The sequence below is a fragment of the Aythya marila genome (assembly GCF_965140915.1).
Source record: "Aythya marila genome assembly, chromosome: 1".
NCBI lineage: Eukaryota > Metazoa > Chordata > Aves > Anseriformes > Anatidae > Aythya > Aythya marila.
Genome location: NC_139042.1, coordinates 153,158,434 through 153,181,386, shown reverse-complemented (window position 1 = coordinate 153,181,386; position 22,953 = coordinate 153,158,434). Strand labels below are relative to the sequence as shown.

At 56.0% G+C, this 22,953-nt stretch overlaps 2 protein-coding genes across 5 annotated transcripts; one reads left to right on the top strand and one right to left on the bottom strand.

The window, feature by feature from the left end:
- Window positions 1-76: 76 nt before the first annotated feature.
- On the top strand, window positions 77-5,678 carry SUN2 (Sad1 and UNC84 domain containing 2). Of its 3 annotated transcripts, none has more exons than XR_014318072.1 (18): window positions 77-146; window positions 483-624; window positions 929-1,104; window positions 1,218-1,352; window positions 1,491-1,586; window positions 1,811-1,904; window positions 2,022-2,092; window positions 2,314-2,435; window positions 2,576-2,800; window positions 2,874-2,951; window positions 3,044-3,087; window positions 3,247-3,412; window positions 3,495-3,722; window positions 4,280-4,364; window positions 4,451-4,566; window positions 4,710-4,873; window positions 5,015-5,107; window positions 5,402-5,450. XR_014318072.1 is itself a non-coding variant. In XM_082766628.1 (18 exons), the coding sequence occupies exons 2-18, from the start codon at window positions 506-508 to the stop codon at window positions 5,513-5,515; spliced, it is 2,127 nt and encodes a 708-aa protein (XP_082622754.1). In that variant the 5' UTR covers window positions 77-146; window positions 483-505; the 3' UTR covers window positions 5,516-5,678. The 3 variants fall into 3 exon arrangements, 2 of the variants coding, with proteins under 2 accessions (XP_082622754.1, XP_082622753.1); XM_082766628.1 differs by having other exon boundaries at window positions 932-1,104; window positions 4,706-4,873; window positions 5,402-5,678; XM_082766627.1 differs by having other exon boundaries at window positions 4,706-4,873; window positions 5,402-5,678.
- Window positions 5,679-7,972: 2,294 nt separating this feature from the next.
- Window positions 7,973-22,784, bottom strand: GTPBP1 (GTP binding protein 1). Of its 2 annotated transcripts, XM_082784651.1 has the most exons (13): window positions 22,575-22,784; window positions 19,551-19,662; window positions 17,591-17,771; window positions 16,233-16,581; window positions 15,669-15,792; window positions 13,664-13,778; window positions 13,064-13,208; window positions 12,740-12,922; window positions 12,155-12,290; window positions 11,402-11,580; window positions 10,766-10,963; window positions 10,142-10,183; window positions 7,973-9,957 (listed from the first exon to the last, which is right to left on the bottom strand). In XM_082784651.1, exons 1-13 carry the CDS (start codon window positions 22,773-22,775, stop codon window positions 9,862-9,864), a joined length of 2,061 nt encoding a protein of 686 aa, XP_082640777.1. In that variant the 5' UTR covers window positions 22,776-22,784; the 3' UTR covers window positions 7,973-9,861. The 2 variants fall into 2 exon arrangements, with proteins under 2 accessions (XP_082640777.1, XP_082640778.1); XM_082784652.1 differs by lacking the exon at window positions 10,142-10,183 and having other exon boundaries at window positions 22,575-22,781.
- Window positions 22,785-22,953: the final 169 nt, after the last annotated feature.

Here is a 22,953-nt window from a genome sequence, read left to right as displayed (position 1 = left end):
GGGGCGGGGCGGGGGAGGAGGAGCTGGGGGGGGGCGGAGGGGGGGGGGGGGAGCGGCTGCAAAACAAAAGGGAGCGGCGAGGAGGCGGCGGCAGGGCCGGGGGGGGCCGCTGCGCTGCTGCTTCTGGGCTCAGCCCCTGGCACCCGGTGGGTTTGGGGCCGGGGAGGGGGGCGTTTTGGGGAGGGGGGGGGGTGCCCGGTGGGGTGGGGTTGGGGTGGAGAGGGGGGGTTGGGTGGATGGGGGGGGGGGTTTAGGGGGGTGTTGTGGCAATGGGGGTGGCGTGAGGTGGTGCAATTTTGGGGGGGGAGGTGGGTGGGAGGGGGCGAGGAGGCCCCCCATAAAGGGTTGGTCCCATCCCTGCTGCGCCTTGGGCACCGCGCGACCTGGGGTGTCCCCTAAATGTGTCCGTCCCCTAAATGTGGGTGTCCCCCCCCGCACGGCCAGGCTGACCCCAGCCCCTCTGCGTGTCCCCGTCCCCCCAGGTGAGCCGTGTCCCCCCCACGCCATGTCGCGCCGCAGCCAGCGCCTCGTCACCTCGCGCTACTACCCGGGGGACGAGGATGCCACCAGCAGCAGCTCCCTGCTGGGGGGCCACCAGACGCCCTTCAAGGAGACCACCAGCAGGTATGGGGCGGACAGACAGACAGACAGATGGACAGGGGGGGTGCTGGGGCTCTCCTGCACCCCGCACGCCCGCTCCCAGCAGCCTCGGGCTGGGTGGCGGGAGGGGAAGCGCGCTGCGAGCGCCGGAAAACCGCAGCGGTGCGAGCGGAAACGGGGCCGGGGGCTCCCCACCTAGGGGCTGGTGGCAGCGGGTTTCGCAAGCAGCGGTTGCGCTGTCCCAAAGCCGAGGATGGCCTCTCGCAACCCCCTGGCCGTGTATCCGCTGCTGTATGGTGCCCATGAGCCCGTTCTCGCCCCCTCCCAGCAGGACGGTGCGGAGGAAGTCGAGCAGCACCAAGCGGCTGTCCCCCGCCCCGAGCACCCAGACCTCCTACTACAGCGAGTCCATGATGAGCGAGTCCTACCTGGGGGGCAGCCGGGGACTGGCTGCCCTGGGCACCTCCGGGCTGGACGATCCCCTGGACAGGAGCATTTACTGGGGTGAGCCCGTCCTCATTCACCAACCGGGGTGTTGGGGTGCCCCAAGCTGGTTTTTGGGGTGGCTGGATGCTTGGTGGGCTCCGTGGGGTTGATTTTTATGTGGGGGGATGCAGGTGGGGAGTTCTCCACCAGGAGGAGAAGAGGCACGGGGGACACGGAGTCCAGTAAGGTCAACGGGCTGCTGGAGAGCAAGACCTACGACACCTACGCCTCCTCGTCTGGGTACTCCTCGGAGGACGACTACGCTGGTAGGGACATGGTGGCAGGTCCCCAGCTTGTGGCCAGCCCCCTCCTGCACCCCGAGCCCCGCTCAAAGCCTTCACCCGTGGTGCAAGGCAGGTGTGTGGGTGCCACCTGATGTCTCGCTGCCTCTCCCGTCCCTCCAGGTCACTTTTACTCTGGCCAGAGCGGCTCCGGCTCGGGGCTGAGGTCCGCAGCCTCCAGGGTCGGCTCCTTCCTCTGGCAGGTGCTGACCTCGCCGGGTGAGTGGGGTCTGGGTATAGGGGAGGTGTTTCTGGAGGCAGTTTTCTTCCCTGCTGGCATTTCCCCTCCCTGCATGGAGCCTTGTTCTCCCCTTTAGGTGCCGCTCGTAAAAATAAACCCAAGTCGCAGAAGGGACAAAGTCAGCGGTGGGGTTTGGGGAGGCACAGGAGGGGCGGTGGTGGAGGTGAAGGATCATCTCTGAACCCCATTCCTCCCTCCCCAGTCCGCTTTGTAGGGTGGCTCTTCTCCTGCGTGGGCGCCGCCTGGCACCGCCTGACCGGCCGGGCTCCCCAGCTGGCACGTGTCCCCTTATCGAGGTGAGCAGGACCCCGGGGGTGGGGGAAACGTGGGGAGACCCCATTCCCCTGCGAGCGGGTGCCCCACGGGGCCCCATCCCGGTGCTATGGGATCCATCCCCAGCCCTCTTCCTTCAGGCGCTACCCGCGGCTGAAGAAGTCCCTGCTGCTGCTGCTGCTCCTCCTGCTCCTCGCTGCGGCCGCCTACGGTGAGGAGACCCCACGGTGCCCTTTATCCCCTTGCCTCGAGGTCTGGGGCCGTGCCATGGTGGTGTGGGGTGGAGATATGGGGCTGGAGAGACATCGTGCTCCTCCTGGGCCTTGGTTTGGGGGTGAGGGGGATGGGACGGTAGCCGGCTCAGTGTGGCATGCCCGCTCTGTCCCCATTGCCACCCCCTTGTTGAACCATCTTATAACCCCACATCCCCAGGAGCTTGGTACTTCTACCCCTACGGCCTGTCGACACACAGCCTCCCCGCCTTCCCCTGGTGGGGGGCTGGACGGCTTTCCTCCTCCTCCTTTGGGGAACGGGACGTCACCGCTCTGGACCAGGTAAACCACCCACAGGAGGAGGTAGTTGGTGGGAACAGCCCCCAAAACTCCCAAGGGAGCTTCCCCGCTGTCCCGGCAAGCAGCAAGGGGCCGGGACGCTGCACGGGGGGGCTGCATGGCGCCTTGCCTTCCCCACTCAGGGGCTGCGGGGGGAGCAGCGGCTCCTGGCTCGCTTCCAGGCCCTGGAGAAGCGTTTCGAGGCGCTGGAGGCCGAGGTGTCGCGGTGGGAGCTGCGACGAGGAGCGGCGGCAGCGGGGAGCGAGCCGCCCCCGGGGGACATCCTGGGGCTGCTGGAGGGGCTGCTGAGCCGCCGCGAGGCGGGGATGAAGGAGCAGCTCCGCGGGGACGTGGCCGGGCAGCTCCAGGTGAGGGGTCTGAGGGGTGGTGGGGGTGCACGGGGACGGGCTCCGATGTCCCCTCCTTGTCCTCGCCCCGCAGGGGGAGCTGGACGCCCTGCGAGCACAGGTGCAGAGGGACGTGGACGGGCGGCTGGAGAGGATGGCGCGCGCCTCGCAGGTGAGGGGATGGACACCCGCTGCTGCCTGCGGTGAGCTCGCTGCCATCACCGCGGATCTCACCCAGCGTTTTGTTCCTCCTTGTGCTGGCAGGAGATGGAGGCCCGCTTGCTGGAGCTGAATTCGGGGTGGCAGAGGTAATGGCACATCACAGCGCAGGGACAAAACCCCTGCTGAGGTGCTCTGGGGGAGGGATCCAGACCCATTTTGCTCGGGGTTGGGGAAGAAGGAGGGTGAAGGTGGGGGAGGCGCCTCGGCACAGCCATTTTGTGGTGTTTCTCCTCCTCGTGGCGCAGCTCGGTGCGCGAGGACCTGCGAGGAGGCTTCCAGCAGGCCCTGGGCGAGCTGGAGCAGGAGGTGGCAGGGCTGCGCAGGGAGCTGGCGGGGCTCAAGTCAGACCAGGAGGCGATGGGCAAGCACGTGGAGGGGCTGCTGGAGCAGCTCAAGGCGCTGCGGGCTGACGTGAGTCCCGAACCCCGCTCCCCCAAGCACTTTTTTCGTTTCAGCCCCTGCGAGGGGCTGAGCTCTGCCGCCGCGGTTTCAGGTGGAGGCGCAGATGCCGGCGTGGATCGGCCGGGTCCTGTCGCAGCCCCGGCGGGACGGCGCGGCCGCCCTCGTCCTCCAGCGGGAGGACTTGCACGCGGAGCTGCAGGCCCTGGAGCACAAGATCCTGGCCAAAATGCAGGAGGAGCGCAGGCTGTCGGCACGGGAGGCCTCGGCCGGCATCGGCGTGGCCCTGCGGCCAGGGGGTGCCGGGGGGGTGACGGAGGAGGTGAGCCCCGGGACACGGCGACAGTCACGGGTTGGGGACCCCACAGAGGGCTCACAGAGGGCTGCCTCATTTTTCCCCATGCCTCATGGCGGTGCTGAGTCACTTGGGGCAAAGTATTTTGGCGGAATGACACCAGAGGAAAAAAATGAGGCTGTTTGCTTTGGAAAGATTCGTTGGCAGCTCCCTGCCGAGGGTGGGATCGAGCGGGACTGGCACGGGCTTCGTGTACGCGGGTTTGGCTCCTAAAGGACACCCAGTGCCCTGCTGGGACCTCGGATTTGGTGGGGCCACCCTTGGGCCTGCTCCCCGTCCCCCTCCATGGGCATCAGGAAGGCTGAGCCTGGGCTCTGCCGCTTCCCTCGCCCCGTGCTTTTCAGCAGGGGGTATTTTTAGCAACCTCTAACGAGGCTTTGCAGCTGAGTGCGTGTCCTCCCGTTTTTGCCGCGCTGATTCATCGCCCGCCTGCTCCGTGGGAAGGGCTCTGGGTGCCGTGGAGGGGGCAGGACCCCCCCCCCCCCTCGCCCTGATTTCACCCCTCTGATCCTTGCCCCCTGCAGCAAGTGCACCTCATCGTGGACCAGGCGCTGAAGCGCTACAGCGAGGACCGCGTGGGGATGGTCGACTACGCCCTGGAGTCGGCGGGTAGGTGGCGGGGGACAGGCTGTGGGGGGGCTGTTTTGTGGGGTGCCGGCGCTCAGCTTACCCCTGCCCTCCCCTCGCCCTGCCAGGGGCCAGCGTGATCAACACCCGCTGCTCCGAAACCTACGAGACGAAGACGGCGCTGCTCAGCTTGTTCGGCATCCCCCTGTGGTACCAGTCGCAGTCCCCGCGGGTCATCCTGCAGGTGAGCACCCGGGGAGCGGGGCGAGATGGGTGGCCCTGAGGGGTTTTAGCAGGGTGTTGGTGGGAAGAAAACCCACGGCGAGCATGGGATAAGGCTGCTGATACCTAAAGGGCTGCCGTTCCCCTTCCCGCCCGCGTAGCCAGACGTCAACCCCGGGAACTGCTGGGCCTTCCGCGGCTCCCAGGGCTTCGCCGTCATCCGGCTCTCCAGCCCCATCCGCCCCACGGCCGTCACGCTGGAGCACATCCCCAGAGCCCTCTCGCCCCAGGGGATCATCCCCAGCGCCCCCAAGGACTTCAGCGTCTACGTGAGTAGAGCCCGGGGGGGAAAGTTGGGGAGGGCGTCGCGGCGGAGGATGCTGGCGAGCCTCATGGCTCCGTCTCCTTCTCCCACCCTGGCCCCGCTGCCCGCCCCCAGCTCTCCCTTTCTGCCTCCCCGCTCCCTGTAGGGCTTGAAGGAGGAGCGCGATGAGGAGGGCCTCCTCCTGGGGCGCTTCACCTACGACCAGGACGGCAACCCCATCCAAACGTTCCTCCTGGAGGTGAGGCGCGGCGCTGCTGTCCGAGCACCAGGGAACCAGGAGGGAACCGGGGGTGGTGGTGGTGAGGATTTGGGGTGGGTTGTGTGATCCTCAGAGCCCTCAGATTGTGGCGTGGGGCACTTTGGGGTGGCCACCTCCAGCCTTTCTTTCACTGGGAGCTGTGAGGAGAGGAAGCTCAGGGGGACGCTGGGGCCTCTCCCTGCTTGGGGGGACCTCCAAAACCCCCCTGGGTGGCCTCCGTGTCCCCCACCTCCGCCAGGGCGCTGCTGTGACCCCTCTCCCCTGTCCCCAAAGGGTGACGCCGTGGGCGCCTTCCAGCTGGTGGAGCTGCAGGTGCTGAGCAACTGGGGCCACCCCGAGTACACCTGCATCTACCGCTTCCGCGTGCACGGGGAGCCGGCGCACTGACCCCCCGCCTCGGACGGAGACGTGTCGGGGTGCCGGAGGAGTCGCCCCCTCCTTTTTTTTCCCCCCACTTCGCCTTTGCCTGCGCTGCTGCTTGCGGAGGAGAGGACTTTCTGCCTGCAAAGGGGGTGAGGCGAGAGCACCCCCGCGCGGGGTCGCTTTCGGTGCATTTCGGACACTTTTGGTGTTTTTTTTGAAGCTCGTTTGTCTGCCGGGGCCGGGCGGCCCCCCCAACCCCACAACTTTGTGGTGGCACACGCACCCTTCCCGCGGCTGGGGGCAATTCTGCAGCGGGCTTCGCGTGGGCTGGGGAGCGATGCAGCGCCTCCCCTCTGTGCTTCTCGGGCTCCGAAGGACCTCCAAACCTTGGATAGCGGGCTGGCGGAGGGGAGTCATTAACAGTATTAACGAAGTATTAATAGAAAAGTAGAGGATGGAGGGGAGAAACGCAGCAGGTGTGGGTTGCAAAGCTCCCGCTTGTTAACCTTGAGGATGCTCTTTGGAAACTGCTTCCCCAATGGGTTTGTTTGTTTTTTTTTTTAAGGGGGTTGGGGGGCTATTTTCTGGTTAGGGTGTCGGGGATTTGTTTTTTCGTTTTTTTTTTTTTTTTTTGTAATAACAAAGGAAAAAACTTTTTCCGCACAATTTCTGCGGGACCGCTCAGGCGAGCGGCTTCCCCTCGCAGCGGGGCGAGGGCTTTGCTTAGCGCGAGGACACGTGGGACAAGCTAAAAAGCTAAAAAGAAGCTGAGCAAGGCTGGACCGCTGGGCCAGGGCCCTCCCCGGGCTGCCAGCAGCGCTCCTGGCTCCGGAGGACGCCCTCCAGCGCACGTGTGTACAGGCAGCTATTGCTGGGACCTGCTGCCCCGCAATTTTCCCTGTCCCTGGCTGCTTTTTGGGAGCCAGGGCCGCAAGGCAACCCCAACCAACCCGCAGCACGCCTGGTTTCTAACTCAGCTGACGTTCCTGGGTAGTGTTTCTAACCTCAGTGTTTGTCTTACGTTTAGTTTTTTTTTTTTTTTTTAAATAATAATGTAATAAAAGCTGAAGGGCTCGTGTAGTGTTTCAGCCCTGTCGGATGCTGGCATCATCCTCCCAGGCTCTGGGAGGGGCACTGAGAGGCAGTTCTGGTCTTTTCTGCTTGGAGAGCTGCAGGGCAGGGGGTGTAGAGGAGGGCAGGGGGCTTTGCTGGCCCCAGCGGACGAGGGCAATGCTGGCCCCGTCTCTGCCCGGTTAAAATCACCCCCCGGAGAGCTGGGAGGCCCCACTGCCAAATCCCCTGGAGAGAAATCCTCTCCTATATCGAGCACGGAGCCTCGGCTTTTGGCATCCGTGGCCTGAGTTTATTTTAAGCTCGTCTGCAGCTGCCTGCTCCCCTCGGAGGCACGGCTCCTGTGAGCGCCCTGCACACGCAGCCAGGCCTGGCAGAGCGGTTCCCATGTTTATTCTGACGAGAAACAGAGAGGGGAAGGGGAAAGCTCTGCCCTTTGCTTACAGTTATCCATCTGTTGGAGGAGGCACAGGGCTGGAGAGCCTTTTCTTACCTCCCTTCTGGCTGCCTCGCCTGCAGCTTCTTCCACAAGGGCACCTGGGCACATTTATCCCTCCTGCCGATGCAGCAGGAGGAAGAAGAGGCAGCTGGCAGAGCAGACTTGCCCAATTTACTCCCTTTTCACTCCATTTTCCTCCTTCACCCTCCCTCGTTCCGGGTTTGCCCTCCACCAGTGTTACGAATCAGCCCTGCGTAGCCGGCTGGGTGCAGGCAGATGCTGATGAATCTGTACTTGATGCTGTAGCCTGTTGCAAATGCTGCACTGTTTTTGTCCATGTTCTTTTTTAATCGAGATTGTAATTTATGCCTATGCAAAGAAAGAAGAAGAAAAGAAGACCAAGACAAATAAATTATATCAAAACTACCGAGAGTTGTTGGGTTATTTCGCAGACCCGGGCTGTGTCACAGCTGGCACCGTGCCTGCCTTGGCTCTCCGTGCCACGAAGCAGAGCTGAGCTGGGGTTGAGGGGAGGCTTTGGCACGAGGGCAGAGCCTGCCCAGCAGGAATTGCTGAGCTGGGCACTTGTTGTGCTTCCCTGCAGCTGCCCGAGCAGCAGGGAGCAGAGGCAGGCGCACACCAAGGCCACCTCAGGGCCTCAAACTGCCCCGGGGGATAAATGGGGAACGGGACGGGGTTGAAGGGCTGGGGATGAAGACAGGCAGAGGGCAGAGCACAGCTCCAGCAGCACCTCCAGGAGCCAGGGCTGTCTCCAAGCCACACTCACCTGTGTGCCAAAAGGGCCGTGCGGAGCAGAAGCCTTGGTGAACCTGAGATCAAGCAAAGAAAGCAGGAAAAGGCCAACACCAAGCCCTGGCGGGTCCTACAGCACAGAGCCACAGGGAGCGTGGCTCCGCGAGCAGCGCTTTTCCGGAGGGACAAAAAGCGACAAGACCGAAACGAACTCGGAACAAACCTTCTTTAAAATTTATTTTATAGATCACGCCAGCCCGAGTGATCTTTGAATGCTGGTCACAAAAAAAAGAGAGATCGCACCGCCTCCTTCGCCTGAACTGAAGCCAACCCTCTTCCAGTCTCGGCAGTCTCCTTCGTGTGGAGCACAAGGAATGGAGGAAGAGAAAACCGCCGGGGAACCCCCCCCCCAGCTCCCCTGGGGAGCGGAGGGCGGTGAAATCAGATGCAGTTTGATGCCGCCACAGGGCCGGGACAGAAAGGCAAGGGGCCCTCGCGTGCCCTTGCTTAGCCACACTTCACACCCCCTCACAATGCGGGTGCTATTGGTGTCGTAGCCGCCTATGGTTCCCCCCTCTCCGGGAGAGCGCTGGTGTTTAGGCACGTAGCTTGGAAGGGACTGTCTGTCTGACCCCGCTGCCACCCCTGCTCAGGCTGCCAGTCTCTAAGGCAAAGTACGCTCGGCTCTGATCCCAATCCCTCACCTCCGAGGCTTTTGGAGTGCTGGTAAAACCAAATCTGCCCTGGAGAAGCTCACATGCTCCCAGCGTGTAACTCCTGTCCTCCGGGGAGCCGAGCGGAGAGGCAGGGTCGGAGGAAAAGAAATCGGAACAAACGGGGAGTCGTTCAAATCACACAGCCCGGGGTTAAAAATCATGATGCTGCTAATTCATTGCGTCCTCCCAGGGCCTTCCTGAAGCCAGGATTCACCACGTCAAAAAGAAAGTCAGAAAAATTACCACGTGCTTCCGAACCTGAAAGCACTTCTGTACATTTGCTGCGAATTCATCGCGGCCCTCTTGGCCAAAGAGGGCAGAAGACAATCCCAATCACCTCCGTCGTGGCAAAGTTTTGGGCCAGTGACTTAAAAAAAAAACGTTTGGGAAATCCCGGAGTAAAGAAAATCAAGGGGAGGTGAGGTTTGCCTGGTGTCTCTGTTCCCGAGGTACGTTCCCACCCGTGCTCTCTGCCCGTCGAGGTGAGAAGGTTCTTTCTCTGGCTCAGGGGACGGACCGAGCGTTCCTGCACGATGTTCTTAATACTGCTGACTGAGCTGCCACAGCCTGGAGAGGCAAGTTGAGAAGTGCTCCAAAACGCACCGAGCAGATGGGAAGGGGAACAGGACGGGCAAACCACACTGCCCGTTTAATTCCGGCCCTAATTAAAGTCTTCACTGCTACTAACGTTATTTGAGGAGGAGATTTTTTTGTATAGGATTCCTCAACCTAAGATCAAGAACTGATTTTCAAGTTGCTTCCCCCTTAAGACCTCCAACTAACGCATTTTCTTACCCTCATCTCCTTCAAAACGTCACTACAACGTGAAATTAAACCCGCTGACAAGTAGCTTTAGAGGGGGGAGAACCCAGAAACCTATCTGGCACGTGGCCGCAGCGGTGAGGAACCAACGCCATAGGGAGCCACCCTAAACAATGTTGTTTTAACCTCTGCAAGTCCGAAATTTCAGGTGTTTGACAGCCCCTGGGCCTGAGACAGCGTGTGGGAGAGAGCAGCAGGTCCTGGAGACAGAAGGGGGTGAGGGAGGAGGGAGGCAGCTAACTGGCTCTTCTTGCTTCTATCCAGAGTCTCCTCTCATCTTCATGCACACAAAATATAATAAAAACTAATAAGAATAAAAACTAAGCCCATGATGTACAAAAATGTGTCGACAGGGGGGAGGAGGAAGGTGTCAGTTACTCAGTTCTATGTCTCATCACCTTCATTAGCTTATAAGTTATGCTCCTCGCCGTCCTTTCCTCTGGGGAGGAGGGAAGATTCTTCTGCAGCCGATCAGCTGGGATGGATTTTGGTTGAAGCTGCTCTGGATCTTTTGGATAAGAACTGAAGGGAAGGGGAGGAATTCCTCAGCAGCAGGAGGAGCAGGAAATTCAGCAGCCACTGGCAGGAGTCACGCAGGCTCCCTGAGACTTCACTTTATGGCGCTGACCTCCACGGCGCCGTCCTCCTCCTCCTCCAGCTTTGGACTGCAAAACAAGAAGAGGCGCCTCAGTGCGCAGAAATATCAGCACAGACAGAGTTCAACACACACAGCCGGACCCTGGGGTGGAAGCTGTGACTGATCTGAACCCCCCTCCCGGCCTTCTCTTGCTACCGTGACCCCAAATCCAGCCGGCAAACCCAGGGTTCTCTTTTCAAGCAGCCAGATACCTTATTGCCCTCACGGACGTGGGGCTCTTCATCCAGAGCAGGCTGAGGGGAAGCAGCAAGGAGAGAGAGACAAAGATAAGCAAGAGCAAAAGCAACGCGGACTCTCAGGGGAAGGGACAAAAATGAAGCTAGGAGGAGCCTTTCTTATAACCACGATGGCTCCACGGCAAAGACAAGGAGGAGATGAGGGCTCAGGAAGGAACAACAAGTGTCTGTGCAGGGAAGAACCTCTGCCAGCAGCCCTCTTTCAGCAGCCAGCACGGCTCAAGAGGCTGAGACCTGACCAATGGCAACTCCAACAGTTAAAAGGAAGAATGCTGACCCACTGTCTTGACACTTTCAGTTTCGGGAGCTTTTGTTTTCTAGATAAGTACAGTAAAAGGAAATCCACGCGATGAAGCTGATAAATAGCTGCCCAAAGCTCGCAGTTAATGGAATTTCCGTTCCTTTCACACGAGAACAGGGGGGTGTCAGACAAGCTGAGATGGGAAGTCTTAACCGACAAAACTTGGCCTCATCTGTCTAGAAATGAAAGGCCTTTCCTTCTCCTTGGCCAACTTTCCTTCTCCTGAGGTCCAACCTGAACTGCAAACAGCTACCAGAGATGCTCTTTCCCTCACTCACCGATGGCTGCAGGGCAGTGGGTGTTGGCGGTGCCGCGGCCATCGAGGGGGCTTCATCCCCTGCCGGTGGGCCCCCAGCTGCCATCCCGAGCGGGGGAACACCCTCCTCTCGTTTCGTCACAGCTCCCTTCTTTGTCGACTGCATCTTGATCTGCTGGGGCTTGGAGTTCATCGGCGAGTTATTGGTGGTCTGGAGTAACTGCGCGGTTACAAAGGGAGAGGGCAAAAGCAACGGTAAAACAGCCAGGCCCACCTGGCAGGGCTCGGTGGTGCTTTTTAACAGCCTTTGGACAGCCGACACCGACGTCCATCGGCAGAAGAACGCAGGCAGCAGCTGTTCAAAGCAACCCTGAGTTGCCCTCAAGAACCCCTACGGGATTTAAAGTGGCTCTGAGCTATCAAAGACCAGGTCTTAAAAGTCAGAGGCATCTGGGTCACCCCCTACCTTCTCCTTCCCTCATTTGCACCAGCCAAGACCCACCAGAGAGCAAAGCACGCCGGTCAGCTGCAACCCGTGGCAGGGCTGAAGGACGGGCTGCTCCCTCCATTCTCCCGCTGGCTTCTCAGTGCTAAAAGCAGCTAATGGGCAAAAATTTAAAAAAAAAAAAAAAAAAAAGCTGGACTCTTCAGCCTTTACCTTAGTGATGGTACCCACAGCTTTGGTGCGGCCTTCCCGGAAGACCAGCCGCTGGTCTATATGCAAGTACTCCGGGGTTTTGATGAAGCGAAAGTGCACCGTGGCTTTGTCCCCCGTCCGCAGGCAGTCCTTGTCCATGCTGAGGATCGTGGCCGTCTGACGGATGCTGCCGCAATGCACTGCGGGTGGAATGCACAAAGGCTGTCAGCAGCCGGTGCCGTTAGCGGAATGAGCTTCAGGCAGACATCTAAGGCGGCTCCTGCGACTTTACAGCTAACGGTGCAGTGTTTGAAGTGTAAAAATCGACTGCATGAGCCACAGACTACACGGGTCAGGCTTTGTTCAGTCCTCCAAAAGGAAATACACACAAGCTACAACAGTTACCTGCAAACAGAGACTTTTCTGGAGCCCCCTTACCAGAATCCTACACACCAAGAGGCTGAGCTAGACGGCAGGACCCAAAACGAGTCTCTCTGCACTGGAAGCTTAAGAATCTTTCCACTGTGGAAATGTGGCTGGGGCAGGCTACAAGTACACTCAGAGCCCCAAATCTCCTTTTTACCTATTTCTCCTCACTCCTTTTCTCTGTAGAATTCCTCCCCTCTCTCTCACGGACTGCTGGGACCATTAAAACAAGCACCATGGCTTACATTCAGCTTGACAGAGCCATCGGGAGCGAAAAGACCTTTGCCTAGAGCGGATGTAAAGTATTACTGCTGGGAAACAAAGAGGAGACACCGCCGTGACACATACCCATGGCCTGGTACCGCGGGCTGATGGTGGTGGGGTGATGGAGCACCAGAATCTCTGCTTCAAACTCCCAGGACGCTTGTGGATTCAGGCGGGGTGACACCATTACCATCCCTTTCCGGATGGAAGAACGCTTGATCTGAAAAGCAGTGACACAGAAAAACTTTAGCGTGATCCTCCAGGGAAGAAAATCTGCTTCTCTGGCTGACTGCATCCAGCAGGATCCTGAGGGATTTCGCAGATCCTAACTCATGGCCACCAAAAGGCAAAGCCATAGCTGTTCAGCAGGAAGCAACAACGGGGCGCAAAGGCTGCAAAAATCTAGTTCAGCTGGAATTTGGACACTCCTGCTGCTGCAGCACAGACTTTCCTGGCTTTGTTACACATCTCCAGTGCTATTCCTCCTTACCCTGGGTCTCGCTGCTCTTACCTGGCACCTGTTCGGCGGAACAACCAGGACACGGGACCCACAGGGGTTCTATGGGATTTTACCGTGCTGTGAAATGAGGTAGCTGAGGTTTGCAGAAGCAGACCGATAGCAGCAGAAGGGCAGCTCCTGCTCTGGGTGTGCAGGGCAGCTCTTCTCACCTTTTTCAAGGCGAAGGAGGCAGTCTGGCCTCCCCGCACTTCTTTGACCGGCATTCTCTTGCGGTGGATGGACTTGACAGCGATAGGGAGGAAGTTGCCAAGAGGATCGGGCCCCAGCAGCAGGGTGTCATTCAGCTTGATTAGGCCTCTCAGGGTCGTCCCAGACACAACCGTTCCTACACCCTGTACCCAAAAGGAAACAACAGCAGGCGGGTTTACTCAACCACACTAGCAGGTGAGCTCTGGAACATCCCCCTCTCTAAGGAAGACGCCCTCTTCAACCTAAAACACAGGGGAAAATTCCTAAAATGCCAGGGCCCTTACCGGGACAGAGTAAGTATCGTCTATCTGGAATTCTGCTGGTTCTTCTTCCCTGTAACTGGTCCGTGGAGACAAGAGATTGAGAAACATCTTCAGCAAATCTAGGTTCTCCCCAGTGACGTTTGAAATCTGGAAAATCGGGCACATCCTGTAAAGGAAAATGGATGAAAACGGAGTCAGTTCGCTTCCCTGCCTGGGATTCCACGTCTAGGAAGACATCCAAAAATCTCGGACTGCATTCAATGGACAGTGCTAGGAAGGGAGAGCCTGGCAAGCAGTCGGATGCACAACACCCCACGTCTGAAACCCTGCAGCATTGTCTCTGTCTTCTAATGACAGTCGGGAAAAGGTGTAAGGTTCCGGGACTGAAGGAAGCTGAGCGTGCCCTGCCATCTTCTGCAGGCTGCCCAGCAGCAGCCTCTCCTTTCTGCCTCAGAGGGGAACACAAGCAGGTCCAGCTCAGAACACACTCTCGGGGAATCGACACACCACATGGCAAATACAACCTGAACACAGCTAGACAATGGGGCTCTCTCTCTGAATCTTCTCACCCAGTCTCCAAATAGGACCGAAAGAGAAACGGCTCTCCTCTGCTCCCGTTACCTCTCTGAGCTGAAGTTGGAGGCTGTTACAATGACATCATCCTTGCTCTGAACCAGCACGGGGATCTTCCTGCACCCTGGGGACTTCAGCAGTCGCTGTAACAGCTTCAGGGTTTCTTAAAGGGTGAAACGAATATTGTTAGGGCAGCAGCTCCCGCCTTTACAAATCGCTTTTGTTCGGTTTCCCGAAGGGAGACTGGTACTCTTGCCACAAACAGACAGGAGGAGATGGCTGAAGGTGTGTGAGTGCCACTACGAGTTTGCTGCAGCCAAGGTGGGACTTAGGAGCCATTCCAGCTTCCATTTCATGCCGGCTGCCAAGCGACACAGTACAGGAACAGACACACACATTTGCAGCGATGCTATGAAGTTTTACAGCTGCCTGTTAAATAGCTTTAATGAGTTACAAAATGTTTCCCCTTCCTACAAAGGATTCCTCACATTGAATTCAATCAATGAAAGTCGTCAGCACTCGGGAACCGGAATATTTGAGAATACGTGGATTAGAAATCAATTTTGACCCAACAAACCTCAAAACACTTTGGCTGGCAATCAACCTGCTGTAGGTTAGAGAAGAATGAGGAGGGTAAAGATCATCATCATAGGCTAGGGGGGTGCAGGGGGACCAGATCCAGAAGTAACTGTTTTGGGACAAATCTCCCGGCTCCCAACTTTGATCTCCTGCCTGTTTTTAATTTATTTTTTTAAGCCTCGTATCTGACACCCAGCAGGGGTGCACCAGCATCAGTCTTTTGCAAAGCGCCTTACAACACGAGGTGAAGAAAAAAAAAAGCTAACAATGGTTTAAAAGAGCAAATCATTTGTATTCTGCAATTGTCATCCAATTAGATGTGTTTTGTGCACAAATGATTGCCTATGGGAGAGTAATGTTTTGGGTACAAACACAAACACTTAATCATGCCATCTGCTCTTCACAGATACGTCGGAGCCAAATCTTGTGACTATTTAATTTAAACAGAACATGACACAGGAGCGGCTTCTCCCAAGAGAAGCTCTTCTCATCGAGCCAAGCATTCTCTTTCCTCCCCAGTTACTGTGTTATGGTCAGGCCTTTTGTTTATTTGCCAAATCTCTGTTACAGAGATATTCAGGTTACCTTTTGATCGCATGCTTCTGTTTACCTGAAAAACATCCAGCATTTTTACAGAAATGAACTAACTACGGACGGTACTGGGAACACCCAATTTCCCAATCCTCAAGACTGCTTATCAAAAAAAAACATCACTCCAATTAACCACAGCATGTTCCCGAAGGCGTGAGAAACACATGGAGAGAATGTTAAAGGTGAGAGCTGGTCACAACCTGAAAAAACGTGAAGCACAGGTTAAAGGGCCATTGCTGGAGTCAGACGTGCTGTTTTAACAGCTGCTGAGCATGGAAGTTGCTAGCTTCTGCTGCTCATTGCCATCCCTCCCCTGTGTCTGCTCCAGTCCTGCTACCACAACTCATGCAGCTGCTTTGAGCCATGATCTGGTTACGTACTGGTTGGTTGTGAGGACATAGGAAGGAGCTGCTGCAGTTATGGCAGCAGAGCAGAGGAGTGCCCAGGTGAGCAGGACGTACCCGGGAGCTGCCCTTTCGACTAGCTGCTGCCAGAGAATGAGTCTGACCACAGCTAGAGATCACAATCAAACTGCGGGCCGGAAGGAAGGCAGATTTCCAGCCTTTCCCTCCAGGTTTAAATTCCTACAGAGAAAGCAAAACCACTTCTCCCCCTAGAGTTAAAGAAAATCCTACAGCAAATACTTTTTTTTTTTGTTGTTGCCCAGGTGAGCCCCCCAGCCTGGGTAACTTTGAAATGCTGACTACAAGCGACCTGCCTTGCAAAACAGGCCAGGGGAAGTAGGGATAGATTTCTGGAAGGTGTTTAAGATGCAGTCAAACCCAAAGCAGCTTTCCTCCAGCAACGACTCCTCAACCCAAACGGAGGACAAGAGCACACACAGAGGTAGGGAACACGCCTGGAGAGAGCTGGGAAGATTCACCTTGTAGGATGTTGGCAGGGCACATGTCGATCTTGGTCACCACAACAAAGACGGGAACGTTGAGTGCAAGGGCCAGGCCCAAGTGCTCCTTGGTCATCCCTACAATGCCAGCATTGCTGCCAACCTACAGCGGGGAGACAAACACCCTGATGTCAGCGTTCCTCCTGCAGGGAGCTGGGCTACAGAGAAGGTCTTGCATCAGACAGGCAGCAGGCTGTGATTAGGTTGCCGATGTGTCACTGGGACTGTACGAGCAGCCCCAGCTCACTTCAAATGCTCACGGACACTGAGAACTCATTCCTCCAGTTCTAACCAGGTGTTCTGGAGTCTCAAAACCTTTCAATTTTCAAGAATCGTGCATCTTGGACCTCTGTGACTGACTGTCCTGGGTCACTTTGCCTCAGAATCCTGGCTAAAACCCCCACTGGCTGCTGCTCTCCACCCCTGGCAGACGCCGCCTCCCTCCACAACCCACAAGGGCCTCGCAGTAGGAAAAAAGTTGAGGCTGCAAAGCTGTGAACAGCGCCCTTCAGGCTGCTACCGTGTATTTTTCTTGCTACCTACCATCAGCATGCAGAAGTCGGGTAAATGGCCGGTCATGCCGAAGACGGTGGTCTTCAGGTACTTTTCATGGCCAGCCAGGTCAATGAAAGTAATGACCTTGGTGGATTTCTCGCAGATCTTTGTCCACTCCAAGCTGCCGCCGTGGCTGTCGGGCTTGTTCACCACGTTGCCCTCGCTGTCGAAGCCCAGGATGTCGTTGCCCACGCTGCTGGTGCGGCCCGACTCGATCTCGTGCTTGTGGCGGAAGAGCTTTTGGCGAGCGAAGCCTCGGCCGTTGTCGAGTTCACCGTGGGTCAGGACACCCAGCAACGTGCTCTTCCCCGCATCCACGTTGCCAACCACTGCTACCCTGGAAGGGAGAGGAAAAAGGAGCCTGGTAAAACCTGAGAGCTGAAGAAAAAGAGACAGAGAAACAAAAAAAAACAAACGCCACTGCTGCTGTAAATAAGTAGATTTTTCTCCCTAAGCTGCAAATAGAAATTTGAAAATGTGAGACCCTCACAAACAGAGCAGAGATTAGTTAGTTAATGGGATAACTGGGATGTGGAAGACTGCAGAGAAATGTTACTGGTGCTCGCAACACAGAGAGCTGAATCCAGATTTGCTTGGTGCTAGACAGAGCCTCTCTTCCAACTCCCATTCTCTGCAATCAAATAGGCCTGCTGGCCCAATTCAAAAAGAAAAGTCTAAATCCCGGTTTGGGCTAGAATCCCTCTGCCTTTTTTGTACTTTTCACGTTGCACCAGGTGCCAGGGAGAGCACGGAAATTGAGATTGCTGTAGGAAAGGGTTTTCCCCTAAAAGGTTTGTGTTGTTTGAGCTTCGCCGTTTCTGGGAACAACAATCTCCCGCCTCTGATAAAGGTGACAAGCATGGCTGTTGGCAGATGTTGGAAATCCGTCCCCATCCAAGTCTGGGCAGGCTCTCGAGCCAAATTACACAAGCTATTAGATGTCCATTAGAAGGCGACTTGAATCATCACAGTCTTGGAGCAGAATGGAAACATTAATCAAAAGTTCTGTATTCTAGCAGCGCGCGCATACGCACACACACAGACACGTGCACACGTGGCTCCCTGCTGGGATTCAAGCACACAAAAGACCCCTAAACCACGGAGCTGTCACCCAAACAACAGCCCTCAGCTAACCAGAGGCGAACCTTCCCAGCTCGTGCACAAAACAGAGAGCAGCAGCACCAAAAAGATTTCGTTAGCAAGGAGGGGTCAAGCTCAGCTCCCTTTGTTGGGCAGCTGCAACGCCCAGGCTGGAGTCAGCGTTGCTGGCTCAGCACCGCAGCCTGCTCACGGGGTAAAAATGTGGCTGGGCTGCTGCCTAACCCTGTACCCGCCCGGCTCCTCACCTGACCTCCAGGAAGTCGTTGTCACCAACGCGTTTCCGAACGAGGTAGTCCCGCACCTTGCCCCCCGCCTCCTGGTGCTCCCGCAGGAGGATGACGTCCGCCTCGATCTGCTCCGCCATGCTCTTCAACGTGGCGTAGGACGCTTCCATGTCTGCCTCGCTCAGGCCGTACTCGGTCCCATCTAGTTGTGGGGTTGAGGAGACAAAGGACAGCCAGTGAGAACCGCCCCGCAAGAGGCAGCAGCAATTCCAATCCGCCCAGGACTTTCACACCCATCAGGATCCACACGTGGACTGGAGACATCAGCCACGTAAACAGAACAAACGTCCTTTGTCGGGGAGAAAAAGGGATGGTCTTCACGTTAAGCCTTAAAAAATGTTACAAAAACACCCTCTTTCACCTTATTTACTCTTACTATAAACAAAAACTGAAGAGATTGGCAAGAAAAATGTATTTCTAATTCCCTCACTTCACGAGCTGAAGGTAATTTGTGTGCATTTCCCTCAGCCTGACAGAAAATCTCTTCTCACGTTACAACAGAGGAAAAACCATAAACAAAAGGAAAGCTGCGACTGAAATATCCCCACGGTTAACCAGCAAAATGTGGAAGCAATTTAAACTATCGGCTTACTTCATGAAAGCCACATCCCAAGTCCACTTTTTCTGCAAATCTGGCCCGTGCAGCAATTCCTTTAGCCCCCACACGCTCCAGTTAAAACAATGGCCTTGGCCTGCCTCGCTGCCTGCAGCCTGGCACTCCAAAGAAATGCTGACACGAGCACGAGGCCAGGAAAAACAAGGAGGCACTCTTGCCTCTGAGCAGCCCACCCAAGCAAAGAGGGGAGAGCTAGAGAAAGCCAGGGGGCTTTTTTTTTTTTTTTTTCCTAGCCACGTGAAAGGCCACCAGAGCTCGTGGCTGTTTCCCTGCGCGCCAGGTGCTCAGAAGGTGCAGAGATCTCAGGCCCGAGTCTCCTCTGTGGATAAAAAGAGAGAAAAAACAAAACCAAACAAAGACACGAAGGTGGAGAGACACGTAGCACCTGGATGACCAACACCACTGCTGTGCAATCATTTATATTCACGGCTGACTCACCACTCGGTGAGCAGTGACTGCAGCCTGCACGAACTGATCGGCATTTTAATTATGATCAGAATCATAAACATTCAAAATGAATGAGAAAGTGGAAGATATATATATATACAATTTTTTTTTTTTCTATTAGATGCTGTTTCCAATAGCCTCAATCCCCAGCAAAGATCCCCACCTCCCTCAACTATATGGTGGCCTGAAATGAAATGAGAAGTCGGAGAGGAAATCTCAATTTCAAAGCCGGGCCGTGCTCAGTGGCCTGTTATCAGCACGGGATGCAAATACGCCGGTTGTGAACGGGAGCAAAAAGGCAAGCTGTGCTAAACTGCTAAAATCTGCAAAGGCAAATAAACGACTGCGGTCACACCCTGGTAAAGGTGACATCAAAAAGCTTCACGCTGAGAGAAGGAAAACCTTCCTCTCCACGGCACGTGCTTACCAGGCAAGTCAGCAGCACGTATTTTGGCCATCTGAAGCATCCCCAACATAGCCCCGTGGGGTGAAAATATTATTTACAATGGAGAAGTGACCAGAACGAGGCACAACACGGCCTTCATCAGACATCGAGGAAGTCTGTCTTCAAATTGGCATTACGTTATTTATACCCTTCATCTTCTGCTGTTGTTCCCAGATGATTTATGCCTCATTTCCAAAAAAAAAGACGGGGATGATTTTACACAAAACGTTCCTAAGACAGTTGCTGGTGGGGTTAAAAATAAAAAAAAGTCCCACATGTTCTTTAAAGAGGTTTCCAAGTTATTCTGGAGAAGTCAGCACTACTTTCAGCAGTAATCATTAGATGAACCAGGCTGTCCTTGTATAATTTTCCTGGGTTTTTTTTTGTTGTTTTCCTGAGTGGGCTGCACTCACCTGATCCCTGCCCAATGACATAGATGGTCTCCCCGCAGCCCTCGTCGATCCTCTCTGACATCTGCCGGAGCAAACTGTCGTACTGCTCTGAAGTCGGGCTCACCATCACCAGCTGGAAAAGAGATGAAACACCCAACGTGATGTCAAAGCCAGTTCCAGTTGTAGGGCCAACCAACCGGCGTGTTTTCCTGAAAGAGGAGGGGTCTTTCCCAAGGACCCCTTTCTGGTATTGCGTTTTTCAAGACCAGCTTCACCGACAACTATTTCCTCGTGATGCTGCACGAGGTTATTTGTCCGAGCTCGGACTTCATTTACACTGGAAAATTTACGTTTTGCAAGCCAGCAGCTGTGTTCCCAACAAGCTTTGACTGCAGTTACTGCAACAGCCACAACTTCCTTCACCCTTCCCTACTGCGGCACGAAGAGAAGGAAAAAGCGGACTGCAAGAAAGGAAAATGAAGATAAGGAAGTGCTTTGGGAAGGGTTTTTCCCAGAACGTCTTTGCGTGTAGCACCGCTTCTGGCAAAGAAGAACTCGTGTGGAGGCCTCCACGGAGCGGCCACATCGGTGGGGTGGCAGACACGTTCCAAAATCACCCCAGGAAGATGCATTTCCCTGCAGGCCAGTCTGAAATTGGTACTAAATGTTCCCAAAGCACGTGGCTTACGGCAGTTCATGATGGTTCCATGTGAAGCCTGTCCAACATTCTCTCCTAAACCCACCTGTGCCCAACCTAAACGTGCGCTCACGCAGGAACTACCTCTGCCACCTACTGCTACGTAGGTGCTGAAGGGTTTTTTTATTAGTTAGAGCGCAGGAGAACCCCAAATCCCCTAACCAAAGCAGCTTTCAAAGCCGTAGCAGTGCATGCACCTGGGAAAACGGAGCACGGATAGCAAGTGCTGATCAGATGGCTTAAGGCAGCCAAAGCAACGCGTTCCTGAAACATTAATGGTCACTCAGAACGTGTCTGCGAGGGGCAGGGAGCTGAGAGGCAACCGCCCTCCTGTGCCTGCTCGGGTGCATGCCCTACCTACGGCTTTGAACTACCTGGCACGGTTTGCAAAGCGCTCTGATCTGCAAATCCACGTAGTCCTCCTCTTTTGTGCGGCGATGAATTGAGTTTTGCCTTTATCAGTCGTTTGTTCTGGTGTTTGCTTGTTTTTTTCTTCTCTTAGAGGAGACCACGGGATGCACGTGTACTGAGAGGAGAATCAGAGGCTGGATCAGGGCAGAACGGAGGGCTATGCGTTTACACGCAGGGCTCGTTTTGCCTCATGAGCTCTTTCAGGAACTCCTGGAAGCACAGCAGGCAGGCTCACTGCACTCAGGCCAGTGCACCAGCAGCGGTCGGGGTCCCAGGAACATCTATCAATCAGGCTGTTACATGAATAAAGATCAATAAAATAACAGAGGGGCCATCAGCGTAGAGGCCACTAGCTTCCGTTTCTTCAAGTTTCAGCACCAGCTTCATTTTTCAGCCATTTCGGATGCTTCAGCCATGCGTTGACCCAAGCATCAGGGGACGTTTCAGTCGATCGGTTCACTGCAGCCTTTCTCCACGGTCACTGCAAGACTTTATTTGCTGTGTTGAGGATCTCTTTAGCTAGCTTCCTGGATAGCTGGAGCCTGTTCTTTGCACACTCCTTGTCAGAGAGAAGCCCTCTATCTTGGCATCTGCACTTTTTTCTTTTCCTTGGACTACGTATTCTCGTTTTTCAGAGGTTTTCACCGCATCAAAATTTTTCACTTCCCTTCTTTCAACTTTGCCAGGCATCGAGCTGTTAACGGTAGGAGTCCTGCGGGTCCAGGAACTTCAGAATTCCTATAGGGCAAAAAAAGGACCAACCGGTTATTGTTTTATTTTCGCAACAACCGAAAAATAAAAAAACTTTTTTCTAGTTTGAGAGTTTGTCTTTGTGCTGACGAATGGAACTGCTCACTTGATCAACCGACAAGGCGTTAGGTGCTTGGCAACAGAACCCCAAATGTTCTTCTCTAAGAAGAGCACGCCTTATAATAAGCGTGTTGGGCTCAGCGGGAGGACTGGGGGAAAAGCCTGCAACACAGTGGCGAGGTGGCTCAGACCTGGACGGAAAGCTAGCATACGAACTGACAGCAGGGAGAGTCACTGTTTTAAGCAGGAAGTGGCAAGCAGCAATTAACTGGGAAGACGGAGAAAATGGGGGGGTGGAAGGGGAGAGACTAAGTTAGGTGCTGCCCATGGGGCTGCTGTTTTGAGCACACAGCAGGGGGCTCATCTGGGGAGATGGGGCAGAGCCCAGTCTTAGCGCTCATACAAAATGGGGATGAATCAAAGTTTTAGGGAAAAGACAGCGCGTATACACTGCTGTACAGAAAAATAAATTGTAATAAAGATAAAATAAATAAATAAATAAATATTTATATACTTACCTATTGTTTCCACGATGCCTGTGGATTTTTAGGAACAGAAGACTGACTGACAATACAAATGAAGGCGGGGGAGACAGGCTTTCTTCTCTGTCAGAGCTGCGCTCGGGTTCCTGCCTGTCCAGGCTCAGTGACAGCCCTCAGCGTCCTTCTGTGCCCTCTTCTGCATCAGCCGCACCGAAGACAAAGCACAGGTGGGTACCGGCGTCCTGCATCAAAACCTCGTCCAGCTCATTAAGACACGAGCAGGCGGCCCAACAGGTTGTGACGAGGAAGTAAAGCGCAAAAGTAAGACAACACGGCACCGCGCTGGGTCGTGCCCTCGGAGAGAAAGGTACAAAGCCCCACACACCACAATTTATTCGGTTCTGAGGGTGAGGAAACACAAAGCTTTGGAATGGAAGCAGATAGAGGAGGGATGGGGGGAAAACACAGGGGAGGTGCGGTTGGATTTGGATGGTGGGAGCACGGGGGGACCCGACCGAGCGGGAGAAGCCGCTGGGACCGCCGGGGGGCCGAGCCGAGCCCTCCTCACCCTCCTCATCCTCCTCCCCACCCATCCCGGCCCTGAGGGGCGCTGAGGCGAGGCGGCCGCCCCCCGCCGGGGCCTACCTTACTGGTCAGGTCGACGTCGGGCTCTCCGTTGAGCCCCTCGCCGTCCTCAGCGTCGAAGGAGGAGGCGCGGAGGGGCAGAGCGGCGGCGGCGGCCGCCAGCCGGGGCCCCCCGGCCGGGGAGCCGGGCTCCGGGGCGAAGATGCAGGCCGGCACCGGGGAGCCCCCCAGCGGGGAGCGGCTCCGCTCCGCCGCCGCCATCTTGCCTGCCCCGGCCCTCCGCCCGCCGCTGGCTCCGCCCACCCCGGGGGGAGGCAGCCAATGGGAGATCGCGATTAGCGCGTTGCCATGGCAACGGGGGCGGGGCTGTGAGGGCGGGGCGGAGGGGCCCAATGGGAGAGGCGGTGTCGGTTCGGGTGGGTGGCTGGGGGGGTGGCCC